This window comes from Charadrius vociferus, unplaced genomic scaffold (assembly GCF_000708025.1).
Source record: "Charadrius vociferus isolate BGI_N301 unplaced genomic scaffold, ASM70802v2 scaffold285, whole genome shotgun sequence".
NCBI lineage: Eukaryota > Metazoa > Chordata > Aves > Charadriiformes > Charadriidae > Charadrius > Charadrius vociferus.
In genome coordinates this window covers 2,251,502-2,266,328 of record NW_009648470.1, presented here as the reverse complement: position 1 = coordinate 2,266,328, position 14,827 = coordinate 2,251,502, and the positions used below count along the sequence as shown (strand labels likewise).

General features: G+C 38.5%; 1 protein-coding gene across 1 annotated transcript in view; it reads left to right on the top strand.

Annotated features, from left to right (window-relative positions):
* Positions 1 to 14,827, top strand: part of TDRD3 (tudor domain containing 3) — a 55,981-nt gene that overhangs the window by 4,243 nt on the left and 36,911 nt on the right. The window contains exons 3-4 of the mRNA XM_009885651.1: positions 7,125 to 7,285; positions 9,442 to 9,583. Coding sequence (XP_009883953.1) covers positions 7,212 to 7,285; positions 9,442 to 9,583 — 216 coding nt within the window. The 5' untranslated portion in view covers positions 7,125 to 7,211. The remainder of the gene's footprint in view (positions 1 to 7,124; positions 7,286 to 9,441; positions 9,584 to 14,827) is intronic.

Below are 14,827 nucleotides of genomic sequence, written 5' to 3'. Positions count from 1 at the left end.
AGCAGGAATATTATTGTCAGATCCGAAAAGCCCACTTGAGAGAGAATGTATTGCAGGATCATAGTTTTTAGTCAGGCAGCATGTTTTTAGTCTGTGCATGCAACATATTACTTAATAAAACTTTTCCCAGAAAGTTAATTTAATAACTTTATTTCTCATTTTGTGGAGCTACATCTTTTGCAGGTAAAAAAAAATAATCTGATTGTTTACCTGTTTAGGTTTCTGGATAACATGCTGTTAAAGATACTTCAGTGCTTAAATAATTTTTCACTACCTGAAAGAAATTGATTTATCTGTTTCTTATGTCTGTGATGTTAATACTTTTCTTCCTCTTCAGTATCCTGTTTTTGAAATACGGAAAACAAGCAAAATTGCTTTTTATGGCATCTGTTTTTGCTTTGTTCATTTCTCAGTTACTTACTTGGAGTAGTACTAAATTTTTCTTTCGGATGATGTAATATTCACAAGGTCCAGTTGTGTTTGGTTAAAAGTAATTCTCCAGAGTGTTAAGGTTGTATATGTGATAACGCTTGCCTTATTTATTTTTGCTGTTGAAACATGATTCCAGTTCAAAGTGACTTTAACAGTACTGTTTTTTCAGAGTTTTGTTGCATTATGGTAGGATTTCTTTAGAAGTAGTTGTTCAGTTTTCATTCATCACTTGAGAATATACCTAGTAACTTGTCCGTTTCTTTTAGAGAGAATGTTTTCTAAATTTCTGTTGTCATTGTGTAGTTGAAGTGGTCAATCAAAGGTAAAAGTGTCATTAAATTCCTCAAAGCTTTGATGGACGTTATATATGAGAATCTACTTACACGCTTTACAATGTTTGCTTCTAGTTTAGGTGCTCAAGTTACCACTTGGGTTTTTCATGTTTCTCAGCTCAAACTAGAGAAGATACAATTGTGCTGTTTGTTTCCACAAAATACAAAACCTCTGTACAAAAACGAGGGCAGTGTGCTGGAAAACTGTGGTGGTTAGTGCTTTGAAATACCTGTGAGATAACAGCTACCCTTTCATGGAAAAAACCTTCTGTACCTGTACACACACAAATACATCTATATTTTGTACTTCTGAATATCTCAGAAAATGAAAAGGTGAGAAAAAACTAGTTCTAGTTTAATTTTCAAGGATCCCTATTAAACTTGCCACTCTCCCCTCACTGTATGTTCTGCTTTGTGTTACTGTATGTCCTTTTTAGGGTTCTCATTTTTGTTACTGTCTGTACAAAACAGTATGTATGTAGGATTCTAAATAACAAAAAAAAGGGAACTGTTACTGAATGGAGCTTGGTGAATTTCTGTATGGGATTGTCTTACTGTTGATGGAGATGGAGGACTGGATAATAGGATTGAACGCTGCAGGAATCTAGTCCAATCCAAACTTTCTTTTTGAAATTTTGGGAAGCTGGAGGAAACAGGTGGGACAGAAGAAAACTATGGGCCCTAATGGTCTTTGTTAAAGACAAGTGTTTGTTTAACAAATGGTATTTGTGAAATCCTAGAGACTTACATACTTCTATCAGTATTGCTAAGAAGCCAGGATTTCTTACATGTGAACTTCTAGTAAAATTTAGTTTGGTCTCACTTTAACTGACTGTCTTTGTTTGGATCATAGATATTAAAAAAATATTCTAAAAAAAACCCAAACCAAAACAACACCTGCAAACCATTTACTGGAGGATGATAATCCTCCAAGTTTTGAAAAGGAGTAATGGTTGCGCAGGAAAAGTCTGTGTTTGAGAATGACTCCTATTTATAGTTTTTAGTGCACGCTATTAGTGTACTGAATCTTTGCTTTCTTAAATGTAGTGTTTTCTTTTTTTTTTTGAGTAACATAAAGCAAATCTGACTACTTAGTAAGTGCTGCTACTTAGCTTGCAATATATTCAAATATTTTATGTTACAGAAATATGTGTTTATAAAGGAGATTATTTGCTTTATGCGAGTAAAGGATACGATTGGGACAGGAGTGACTTTTAATATAATTTCTCAGTAGAAAGTAGTCATTTGTGGTTCAGAAATGCTTCAGGAAACAATAGAAATTATATGCTACTATTGTTCCTCTCATGCAAGACTAGGATCAGTATTATTTATCTGTATCTTGAGAACGTATGATGTATTTCCATCTTGCATAGAAAAAAACTTTATTTTGTAGTATTATAGGCAAATGTTTGCATAAAAGCTGGCATAGAGTCCTAGAGTGAAACAACACGGGTATTTGATCATTATAGGCGGTTACCAACTTCAGTCATTAATACACAGAAATGTTTTATTCACTCATTTATATGTGTGTTTTTTACGGATTTTAAAAAAATCAATATTACCAGCACTAACCACAAGATGGCCACATTTGCATAGGATTTGAAAAAGCTGAACTCTCGCATTTCCATCTAGATGACTACATACCATAAATATAGATTAAATATTTTTGGTGTAATAAAAATGCAAAGCAGACTATAAAGTTATAACTTAAATGCAACATCATTACTAAATTTTAAGGCGTAACTGATTTTCTTTTGAGTATTTATGTTCCATCACAATGGAAACATTCATTCTAGCAGAAGTATTCAGAAAGGATTTCATTTTTGTGCTCAGAGAGGTGCTTTCTGAGTACTGACAGATTGATGGTCAGTGGTTAAAACATAAGTTGCCAAGAGTTCTAATTCCTGTTTAACATTACTTATATGTTCCCAATTTGTCTCATTACTTTAATACAACTAACTGTGCTTAGTTGCTTTTTAGTGTCTCTTTGATTGTGGATTTTGGTTTCTTACAGGCTTTTTTTGTTGTTGTTTTGTTTTGTCTTTCTTTTTTTCAAAAAGGGAAGATCCGATTTGCTGTTCCAGTTACAACTGACCTGCATTTAAAAAAAACACAGATCATCCCGTCTTGAGGCGCTTGTCTTTATCTTCTAGTGAGAGTGATTGCTACACCAGATCTCTAGATGTAACTGTGTATGAAACTGCATGTGTCAAAAACTGTCCTACATATTTTTAGTTGTTTGGTTTTTTTTCCAATTGAGATGATTTTGACAAGATTATGCATGCAGTAATGCTGACATATCAAACTGAGTTGTAGTCTTTTAAGAAATAGCTGTTTGGCAGCCTTAGGTAAGCTGTGGGCCTTGAGCCCATATGTATATGGGCCTTGAGCCCCACAAGTATGGGGTAGTTACTCCCTCACTGTGTTTGCAGTTGACCTAGAAATGATCATTTATTAATATCCAGCAGTGTGAGGTAGAGAACGCTAACTCAGAATTTTATCAGAGCATTGCATTGAGACTCCTTGAGCCCACTCTAGGTTGTTTAGGGTATGAGTCAAATGCTAATTTTAACAGGTCTGTAAAATAAGATATTCACACAGAATCATAGAATGGTGGGGGTTGGAAGGGACCTCTAGAGATCATCTAGTCCAACATCCCTGACAAATCAGGTTCACCTAGAGCAGGTTGCTCAGGATGGCTTCCAGGTGGGTTTTGAATATTTCCAGAGAAGAAGACTCCACAACCTCTCTGGGCAGCCTGCTCCAGTGCTCTGTCACCCTTGAAGTAAAGTTGTTCCTTGTTGTTCAGATGGAATTTCCTGTGTTCCCGTTTGTGCCCGTTGCACCTTGCCTTGTCGCTGGGTGCCACTGAAAAGAGTCTGTCCCCATGCTCTTGACACTTGCCCTTTAGATATTTATAAGCATTGATGAGATCCCCTCTCAGTGTTGTTTTCTCCATGCTAAACAGACCCAGGTCTCTCAACCTTTCCTCATAAGAGAGATGCTCCATTCCCTTGATCATCTTTGTAGCCCTCTGCTGGACTGTCCCCACTAGTTCCTTGTCTTTCATGAACTGGGGAGCCCAGAACTGGACACAATACTCCAGATGTGGTCTCACCACAACAGAGTAGAGGGGCAGGATGACCTCCCTCGACTGCTGGCTGCGCTCTTTTTAATGCATTACAGGAGACCATTGGCCTTCTTGGCCACAAGGGCACATTTCCAGCAGGTCAACCCCTTACCTGTACTGGTGCCTGGGGTTATTTCTCCCTAGGTGCAGGACCCTACACTTGCTCTTGTTGAGCTTCATTAGGTTCCTCTCTGCTCAACTCTCCAGCCTGTCCGGGTCTCACTGAATGGTGGCACAGCCTTCTGGTGTGTCAGCCACTCCTCCCAGTTATGTGTCATCAACAAACTTGCTGAGGGGACACTGTCGCCTCATCCAGGTCATTGATGCATATGTTGGATAAGACTGGGCCCAGTCCTGACCCCTGGGGGACACCATTAGTTACAGACCTCCAACTAGGCTCGGTGCCTCTGATCACAACCCTCTGAGCTCTGCCATTTCTCCAGTTCTCAATCCACCTCACTGTCCACTCATCTAACCCACACTTTCTAAGCTTATCCATGAGGATGCTATGGGAGACAGTGTCAAAAGTCTTGCTAAAGTCGAGGTAGACAATATCCAGTGCTCTCCCCTCATCTACCCAGCCAGTCAATCCATCATAGAAGGCCGTCAGGTTTGTCAAGCATGATTTCCCCTTGGTGAATCCATGTTGACCACTCCGAATAACCTTGTCATCTTCCATGTGCTTACAGATGACATTCAAGATGAGGTGTTCCATTGCCTTTCCAGCGTTGGAGGTGACTGGCCTTGTAGTTTCCTTGGTCTTCTTGCCCTTTTTGAAGGCTAGTGTGACATTAGCTTTCTTCCAGTCCTCAGGCTCCTCTTCTGTTCTCCATGACCTTTCAAAGATGATGGAGAGTGGCTTTGCAGTAACATCTGCCAGCTCCCTCAGAACTTGTGGGTGCATCCCATCAGGGTCCATGGATTTGTGGGTGTCAGGTTTGCCTAAATGATCTCTAACCCAATCCTTCTTAGTCAAGGGAGAGTCTTTCCTTCTCTAGGCTTGCTCCCTTACCTCCAGGGTCTGGGATTCCTGAGGGCAAGCCTTAACAGTAAAGACTGAAGCAAAGGCGGCATTCAGTAACTCTACCTTCTCTGCATCTTCCATCACCAGGGCACCCACCTCACTTACCAGCAGGCCCTAGTCTTCCTTTTACTACTGGTATACTTGAAGTTCTTCTTATTGTCCTTGACATCTCTTGCCAGGTTTAATTCCAAGTGGGCCTTAACCTTCCTCATTGCATCTTTGCATACTCTGACAGCATTCCTGTCCTCCCAAATGGCCAGTCCCTTTTTCCACTTTCTGCAAACTTCCTTCTTCCATATGAGTTTTTCCAGAAGCTCCTTGCTCCTCCATGCAGGTCTCCTGCCTCCTTTACCTAATTTCTTGTTCCTAGGAATGCACTGATTTTAAGCTTGGCTGAAGTGTTGCTTGAATATTAACCAGCGCTCTTGCACCCCTCTTCCTTCTAGAGCTTTAGCCCATGGGATTCCTCCAAGTAGGTCTTTGAAGAGGTCAAAGTTAGCTCTTCTGAAGTCCAGGATTATAATTCTACTTTTTGCCCTGCTCCTTCTATGGAGAATTCTGAAGTCCACCATTTCATGGTTACTGAAGCCAAGGCCTTCACATCCCCAACTAGTCCTTTGTTTGTCAGCACAAGGTCCAGCAGTGCACCTCTCCTCCTTGTTTTTTCCACCACCTGTGTCAAAAAGTTATTATCAATTCTCTGCAGAAACCTCCAGGACTGTGTGTGCCTGGCTGTGTTGCCTTTTCAGCAAGTATCACGGTGATTGAAGTCCCCCATGTGAGAAACCGAGTCTTTTAATTGTTATTGAAAGAAATAAGATTCAGTCAGCATTTACTAAAAGTACTGTTGTTCTTATTTATGCTCTTTTCTTCAAACATTCTGTGTTGAAGAAAAAAGAAATGAAAGCTTCTGAGTTTCAGTAGATTCCAAATAAACATAACTTCTTCAGCTTTTGAGAAATCCTCAGTCTCAATTACTGTCTTTTCCGTAGTTCAATTTGAAGTCATAAATGGTGCAAGTGCCTTCAAATTAAATTTATTTAAAAGTGTTCAAGAATAGGAAAAATTTTTAGAAGTTTTTGTTTGTATTACTCGTTATTGTCTCAACATCACAAAGCCATTTAAGAAGCAGCCTCTGTAGAGTACTGCTTTTGCTCCTTTTCGTGACACTTTTCCTCCTCCCCGTAGTACAATTTCATGCTTTGATGGTATTCCGGAGTATTTTCTATTCGCTTTTGTTCTCATCCGAAATAAAGTTCCTGTTTCCTCATCTTCTAATTTATCTGGTTTCACTGCTTATATTCTTTTATTTATTAATTTCTCTTTTTTTTTTTAATATTCTCTTTTATATATATTCACCTCCTGGTTATCTGCTGTCATTTTGTGGTGTTCTGGGCTGCCTATTCTGTTTCTCAAAGGGAAGAAGCTGATGAAATGTGCACTTTTTTCATCTTTTCTGCTGTCTTTCAGGTGCTAGTGATCAGTTGAGCGGCAACAGATTATTCATTTTTATTTCTCAGAGGGATCAGAATGAATGTGTACTCTGCTATAACCCAAACGTGATGAAGTGGTTTGGTTGGTTGGTTTTAGTTTAGTTTTTTGGTGGTTTGTTGGGTTTGGGGCTTTTTTTTTCCCCACCCTTCTTGTTGTTAACATAAACTGTGGTGTGTATAGTAGCATATGCTGCAGTTTTAGGCAACCAACAGGTAGTGACATCCCTTGAGGTTGTTAAGTTCTGGTTGCATCTCTGTTTGAAGAAGCTGAGTTCCTAGTTAGTTGAACTTGAAATGTAATTTTGATACCACCAGATTGTCTTCAAAGGTGGTTGGTTGTTTCTTTAGAATACTTTGTGAATGAGACACTGAGGTACAGCATGTAAAATCTTATCTGGACTCCATAGTATGCTGAAAGTGACAATATTTGTATTTTTATATGTTTGTTTGCTTCCCCCCCCCCGCCCCCCCCCTTTTTATTCACTCCTTTTCCATAATAGGTATTGCAGAGACATGTGAAGCATCACAACTTGAAAAAGCCATTTCTATTATGCTTTAGAACATACAGTACATGAGTGACAGAAATTGAACATGACTGCCTGATCGTATTGTGCTTTCCTTTGCCTGGGGGCATCTGTTAGTATGTCTAGATATTACACTGTGTTTGCTTCATGGGTGTTAACAGTTTTGTCTTTTCTGTTTTGCATATGTAGCTGGAAGGGCCATGTGTTCTTCAAATACAGAAAATACGCAATGTTTCTGCACCAAAGGATAACGAAGAATCTCAGGCTGCTCCCAGAATGTTACGTTTACAGATGACCGACGGACACACAAGCTGCACAGCTATCGAGTATAGTAGCATGTCAAAAATAAGGTGAATAACTTTCTTTTCCAAGTTTTGCTTTGAAACTTAGATGTCTTTAAAATAATGGAAGTGTCCTTATTAATATATTGAAAGGTAGCTTCACAAGAAAGGCTTCCTTCTTGAATTTTGTATATAAAGGAGAACCTTAAATTCAGCATGCAAAGGTGTATATGAAAGTAATTTACAATACCATTTGTGCTGAAGTACATAAAGTAAGAAAGTGGATTTTTGCAGCCATGTGCTGAGTTCGAGTTGACATGGCACACAGCATTTTGGTGTGTCCAAACTTGAGCCAAATTTCCAATTTTTAGTAGTAGCAGATCTTTTGTCTGACTGTGGTAGCAGGTATGTCACAGGTCTGACACACCTAACTTAATGCAACTAGTGGTGCTTTACCATAGGCAAGGCTTTAACTTGGATTAAATTAGTAAATATTTCTTCAGTTAAAAAATGAAGTGTAAGAGAGCTAATTGCTGATGAACGTGGGGATATTTTGTGTATTTAGTTGTGAAGATGTTGGAAAAATATCTCTAGTGTTTAGTCTCTAGAGTCATGGTGTACTTCGCTGTTCACTCTAGTTCAGATTACTTTGATTTAAAACAAAAAGTAATCTTCCTCTTTCTTTCTCTGCTAGCTGCAACAGTTAGATATAGACCTTTTATACTTCATTTAAAATGTCATCTTTTACTGTTAAAATGCTCCTTCTGAGCAGGAGCCAGCTTGCCGTTTAGAGTGATGCTGTCTTAAAGGGTAGGACACTTAATGATATTTTAATTTTAGCTTGAACCAGCAGAACTTGGAATGTCATATTCCAGTGTGAATATAGAGAGAGCAGAAAAGAAAGACAAGCAGGCTCCAGTGTAAGTAGATTCTAGATCACAAAATACTTAAAGAAGAAGGCTCAGTAGAAGACATAATTTGAAAGCTTTTAGATAAAACCTCAAAAATGTCAGAGAACTCATCACTCTGTAATAATGATGTAAGCTCTTCTTTTCAAGTAACGTATGAAAATTAAATTTGTGTTGTATGTGGTTGTTTCAGCTTTGGAGTGTTGACCTACAATAATTTGCTGTTTCATTACATAGTGTTTCTTTAAATAATAAAAATCACAGTTTTCTTTTAAATGAGTTCTTCATTATTAGGGTTTCCATTTACTCCACCTTTGCATAGTTTTAATTTTTTTGCCATACTTCTTTCTTGGTTTTTTTTTCTGATCTCATTTTCTTTGCTTTTATCAGAACAATACCAAAAATCCATTAATACTGATAAGGTTAATGCCACTAGTGCTGAAATTGGCTTGACTCCACTGTGAATGTTCCTCACTGCCTGGTATGGTCCTGTGATTGCAGTGATAGCTTTAGCATATTTTGAAGAGGTTATTGTCTCTTGGTGGAAAGGTTATAACTGACTGTGTCCTGTTTCTCACGAGAAAAATCATAGTTTCCAGATTGCGCTGCTTGTCATATCTTTCAGTTACGGGTCGGAGATATGTGATTCTTTTACGCATCTGCTGTTGTTTTTCATAAGGTAGATTTGCATGAAAAGAAGGTAGGTACCTCCTTGTGGGAGCAGACCACAGAGAACATCCATATGTCTTCAAATGATAGAATAATGAGAGAAGCATCACTACAAGATGTATGGGGTTTTTTTATATTTATTCTGGTACAGTCCTGGCTGTTAGTAATGTATAGAAAGTTTCTTTTCTAACAGCTCTTTGTTTTCTCCTAAGTTAAATGTCTAAAACAAATGAGATGATTAAACATCTGGAGATCTTCTGTTTATTAACTATAAATGCATCCTAGAATGAGGAACTTAGTCTTAGAGAACTGATTTTGAGATATCTTCTGTTAGTCTAAACAAATCACATCCTTAGTTTGGTATTGTTAAATTGGATTTTAACCAAACAGACAATTTGCAAACATTCATCTCTGTTAGAATCTAATTTGCAATATGGCATTTTTGTGTAATGAATGGGAAGCATTCCAATAAAGCTATTGAAAAGTATGGTGCACACTGAAGGACTTACTGCAAAGATTTTTGATGCTAACTTTTTATTATGAAATATGACAATTTTGGAAGTATAATAAGAGTAGAGTTTTATATATTTTTGGTGTCAGAATATTAATAAACATATTTGAAATATTTGACTTTGTTTCCACTTCTAGCCTGAACACTCCACCTGGAACAAAAATTAAGCTTTCAGGAACTGTTGAAGTGAGAAATGGATTCTTGCTGTTGGACGACAGTAATACAGCAGTGCTCGGAGGTGAAGTGGAGCATCTTATAGAAAAGTGGGAATTACAAAGGGTGAGGTAACACCACTGGAAATGCCGTCTTACAGGATGCATATTACATTTAATGACATCAAGCTTAATGTGTTGGCTGTGAATTTTGATACGATAAACTTTTAGAATTTTACTATCACAATATTTTTAGGGTTGAAGCCAAATATGTATAAATAGGTCTCATGCATAATGTATCTGATAAGTGATCTTTGCATGGGAACAGATTCCTTTCATTGTCAGCAAGGATTGAAAACACTAATCAAATATATGAACTTATTTTAGTGCAGTCATGGGTCGTTGCTTTCCTAAACAATGTGTTTGGTACCAAAATATAGTTGCCTTTAACAATTACCATGTGCAGATTGTATATTTTTGAGGCAAAAATAATCATAGTAAGTGTATGGAAAGCATTGGAATTGGTAACCTTAAGTATGAATTCTTCATTGCAGATTTCATCAGTGCTTTAGCTGAATTTGTGATTAGAAAAACAGATTGGAGGTTTTAAAATCTTTTACCAAGCCATAAATACTTGTAAGCCCTTTGACTCCTTTTTTTAGCCTGGTTTCTGTCGCAACGGAATGAAAGTTGCTGCAGGAAGACTTTCTCATACATTTTCTCACAAATAAGTGGAAGTTCCTAGGGCAGGAAGTTGTGACCCTGCTACAAACAGTCCCAAATACTCGCTGGATCTATCATCAGTACTAGAGACAGACATCTTGATATTTTTACATGCAGATCACTGAAACAGAGTAGCTGCTTATGAACACAATGGTCACTTCTATGTAAAGTACTTCTTTTATTGTTGCTAATACTAAGCTTGGCACAGTTGGTTTTGTTACGGCTAGCCTTCTTTGGTGTTGATTTGTGTTTTACAGATTTGAACAAACTGGACCAAAATTTATATGAACATTTGAGTTACACATCATCGATTTTGGTAGATTCTATTTGGCATCCTTTTGTACCGTCTACTTTTAAAGTAGATTAATTTTATACTTCAAAATTCATATTAGAAAGAAGTGTAAGGGGGTAATAGTATATAATATCTAGGAGTTCAGTCTCATATTGTGAACCTTTGTTTCTCAAGAGATTCCCTAAGAAATATTTTTTTAATGTTACAATACAAATACAGCAGAAAGAGTAAAAGAAGCATACTAAATGTATTAATAATAACAAAGTTTATTCTAAATGATAGTTACCACTCTGCTACAAGCAAATTTAATTTTAAGTTAAAAATATTGTTCTTGTTGCTAGTTTGCTTTTTATTTGGTGTAAAGTAGAGTTTAATTTCCAAAGCAGTTGTTCTCACGTCTCAGCAGACAGTGCTACTTAAAAGGAAAGTGTCAAGGCTGTTTTTTACCATTAAGCAGAGTTCTTTCATTCTGGATAACAATTTTATGCAATGAATTGTTATGATTCAAAATCCATGTAGCTAAATGTTAGTAAATATGCAGTCAATTTTTAAGTGCTTTTTTGCTATTTGCCAAATTACTTGTTTGAGCAGTAGTTTGGGACAGTCTTTTGTATGTGTTTCCTTGATTCTGATTTGGGGGCAGGGGGAAAAGAAAAAAACCTTGACCTTAAACTTAAGCTTATTCTTACTGATTATAGGACGTGAGGAATTAACTATGATAAAATGCTCAAGTTCTTAGGCTATCATATTATCCTATCTTAGATATTTTTATTATAATTTGATTCAGGGCTGGAGTTCATTCCAGAATTACCTACATTTCTCTATAAGAGAAAAAATGTAGGGCTTATTGTACCTAGAGCACCTACCCTGGGGAAACGAAGCAGCTTGGCCATGAAATGATTGTTGTACTGTGCTGCTTCAGTTAATAGATATAGGAAGGTATGACCACGCTACAGTGATCAGCCCTTGGTTAGCTCATAATTCTAAGCAGCACTTGAAGTGAACAGATTGAAACCAAAGCAGAAAAGTTGTAAGATTTCTGCACTTCTAAATGCTTTGTTTTGAATAATTTATTGAATACTTAAATAGTGTTTTTTACTCCAAGGCATGAGGAAAAGGATATTATTTTTTTTTTTACCCTTGAAAGGAATTAATAACCATAAATAATTTAGAAAATGGTCTTTGGTTCCTAAATAAATGTAGTTAACTTGAAGAGAGTGGACCAAAAGTTTTGGTTTGGGTATTAGTTAGCTAAATTAATATTTTACTTATTTTAAGAAATTCTTTTATAGTGTAATGGCTTAAAGCATATTAATGTTTATACTACAGTTCTCACATGATGAAATTAAATCAATTTTACGTCAGGGTAATAAATATATAGGTAATGTCATATATTTTTTGTGTATACATATATATATATATATGCAAAAGTCATAGTAATTAAAACTACTTCTGCCAGTGGGGAATAGTAAATGGTGTATGTAATCATACATGACTGTCCCGGTGGAGAAAAAAGGGACAACAAGAAACGAAGATGATAAAACAGGTGTGTTATAGGAAATGCAATTTTGAAGCATTTTAATAGCATTAAGGACCTGTTCTGCCTTTTTCCACTTCTGAAACTAAATATTTCTGTGTAATACGAAGTCATTAACACATAACCAAGTATCTATTCCAGTGAATTTCATTTTCTTGCAGGTTACTGCAGTTCTCACCATTTGTAAAGAAAGAAAAAAATGTTATCAACTATGGGCAGATATTTTAATGCAATGTTTTACAAATCCATCTTTTGTTGGCTACTATTAATTTTTATTATTTGAGAATGCTTTGTTTTCAGGCCTAGGTCACGAATTGCCTGATTGTGGCTAAGAGTTTAGAGTACTTCTGTTCTATAAATGATAAGTATCAATACTTGTTGTGCTTATTGTTATGGTCCTTGCAATCCAAAGATCTGGTGATGAATTTAGCATACGTGCTCTACTTTTCATAAGGCCACAGGGGAAATGTTCTAGTGGCACAGTATTTTGTTCCCAACCATGGCAAAAAGACATGTATTTTAGGAAGAGTACCACTGCCTGAGCTGTGGTGTCCAGAATTGTATTATCTTTATCAGGGAATACAATCCTGACTAATCCTTTCAGTATTTGCTTATACATGGATTCGTGAATTTCACAGAGTGGTTGAGGTTAGAAGGGACCTCTGGAGGTCATCTTGTCCAGCCCTCCTGCTCAAGCAAGGCTGTCTAGAGCCAGTTGCCCAGTACAATGTCCAGGCAGCTGTTGAATATCTCCAAGCATGGAGACTCCACAGCCTCCCCGAGCAACCTCTGTCAGTGCTTGGTCACCGTCACAGTAAAAAATGGTTTCCTGATGTTCAGAGGAAACCTGTATTTGAGTTTGCGCCCATTACCTCTAGTCCTGTCACTGGGCACCACTGAAAAGAGCCTAGCTCCATCTTCTTTACAGTCTCCCCTCAGGTATTTGTATAGATTGATAAGATTCCCCCTGAACCTTACCTTCTCTGGGATGAATTTGTTTGATCCCTTCTTAGACACGCTGAAACTGTATGCCTTTACAGCCTCTAGTGGCAGCAAGTTCATTGGGCTCTGGGTAAAGAAAAGGTGGTGGGTTCAGTAGCCCAGCTGAAGTGCATCTACATCAATGCATGCAGCATGGACAACAAACAGGAGGAGCTGGAAGCCATTGTGCAGCAGGAAAACAGTGATATAGTTACCATCACAGAAACATGTTGGGATGACTTGCATAACTGGAGTGCTACAATGTGTGGCTATAAACTCTTCAAAAGGGATAGTCAAGGAAGGAGAGGTGGTGGGGTAGCCCTATATGTTAGGGAGTGTTTTGGTTGTCTAGAGGTTAGTGGGGGCTAGAGTAGGAATCAGGGGGGAAGGCCAACAAGGCAAATATCATGGTGGGAGTCTGTTATTAGACCACCCAGCTGGGGTAAAGACACAGACAAAATATTCTGTAAGTAGCTGGGAGAAGTCTCGCTATCGCTTGCCCTTGTTCTTGTGAGGGACTTCCACTTCCCAGATGTGTGCTGGAAATACAATATAGTGGAGAGGAAACAGTCTAGGAGGTTCCTGGAGTGTGTGGAAGATAACTTCCAGACACAGGTGGTGAGGTAGCCAACTTGGGAAGGCACCCTGCTAGACCCGTTGCTCTTGAACAGAGAAGGACTTGTGGGTGATGTGAAGGTTGGAGGCCATCTTGGGCATAGTGATCATGAAATGATAGAGTTTTCAGTTCTTTGAGAAGTAAAGAGGAGGGTTAGTAGAACTGCCACCATGGACTTTCGGAGGGCAGGCTTTGGTCTTTTCAGGAGCCTGGTTGACAGAGTCCCTTGGGAGGCAATCCTGAAGGGCAAAGGCATCCAGGAATGCTGGATGTTTTTCAAGAAGGAAATCTTTAAGGTGCAAGAACAGGCCGTCCTATTGTGCCAGAAGACAAGCCAGCGGGGGAGAAAACTGACCTTGCTGAACAGAGAGCTTTGGCTGGAACCCAGGGGACAAAAGAGTTTACGACCTTTGGAAGAAGGGGCAGGCAACTCAGGGGGACTACAAGGATATTGTGAGATTATGCAGTGAGAAAATTAGAAGGGCCAAAGCCCAACTAGAACTTAATGTATCTGCTGCCGTAAAAGACAATAAAAAATGTTTCCATAAATACATTAGCAACAAAAGGAGGGTTTAGGAGAGGACATTCTGTATCGGATGCAGGGCAAAATATAGTGACCAAGGGTGAGGAAAAGGCTGAGGTACGTAATGCTTTCTTTGCCTCAGTCTTTAATAGTTGAGACCAGTTGTTCTTGGGGTACCCAGCCCTCTGAGCTGGAAGACAGGTATGGGGAGCAGAATGAAGCCCCCACAATCCAAGGGGAAATGGTTAGCAACCTGCTACACAGCACCTGGACATATGTGAGTCTATGGGGCCAGATAGGATTCACCCAAGGGTACTGAGGGAGCTGGCGGGAGTGTTCACCAAGTCACTTTCCATCATTTATCAGCAGTCCTGGCTAACCAGGGAGGTCCCAGTTTACAGGAGGTTAGCAAATGTGACACCCATCCACAAGATGGGCTAGAAGGAGGATGGATGCTTCTTAGCATTGGGCTACAAAGGCTGTGTGTGTCCTGCCTATGGAGGTCTTAGTTTTCAGCAAACGGAGATTTGTCTCTGCCCAGAAACATAGACTGATCAATAATATGATCTGAATATGAGCCGGCAGTGTGCCCAGGTGGCCAAAAAGGCCAACGGCATCCTGGCCTGTATCAGGAATAGTGTGGTGAGCAGGACTAGGGAAGTGATCATCCCACTGTACTTGGCACTGGTGAGACCCCAC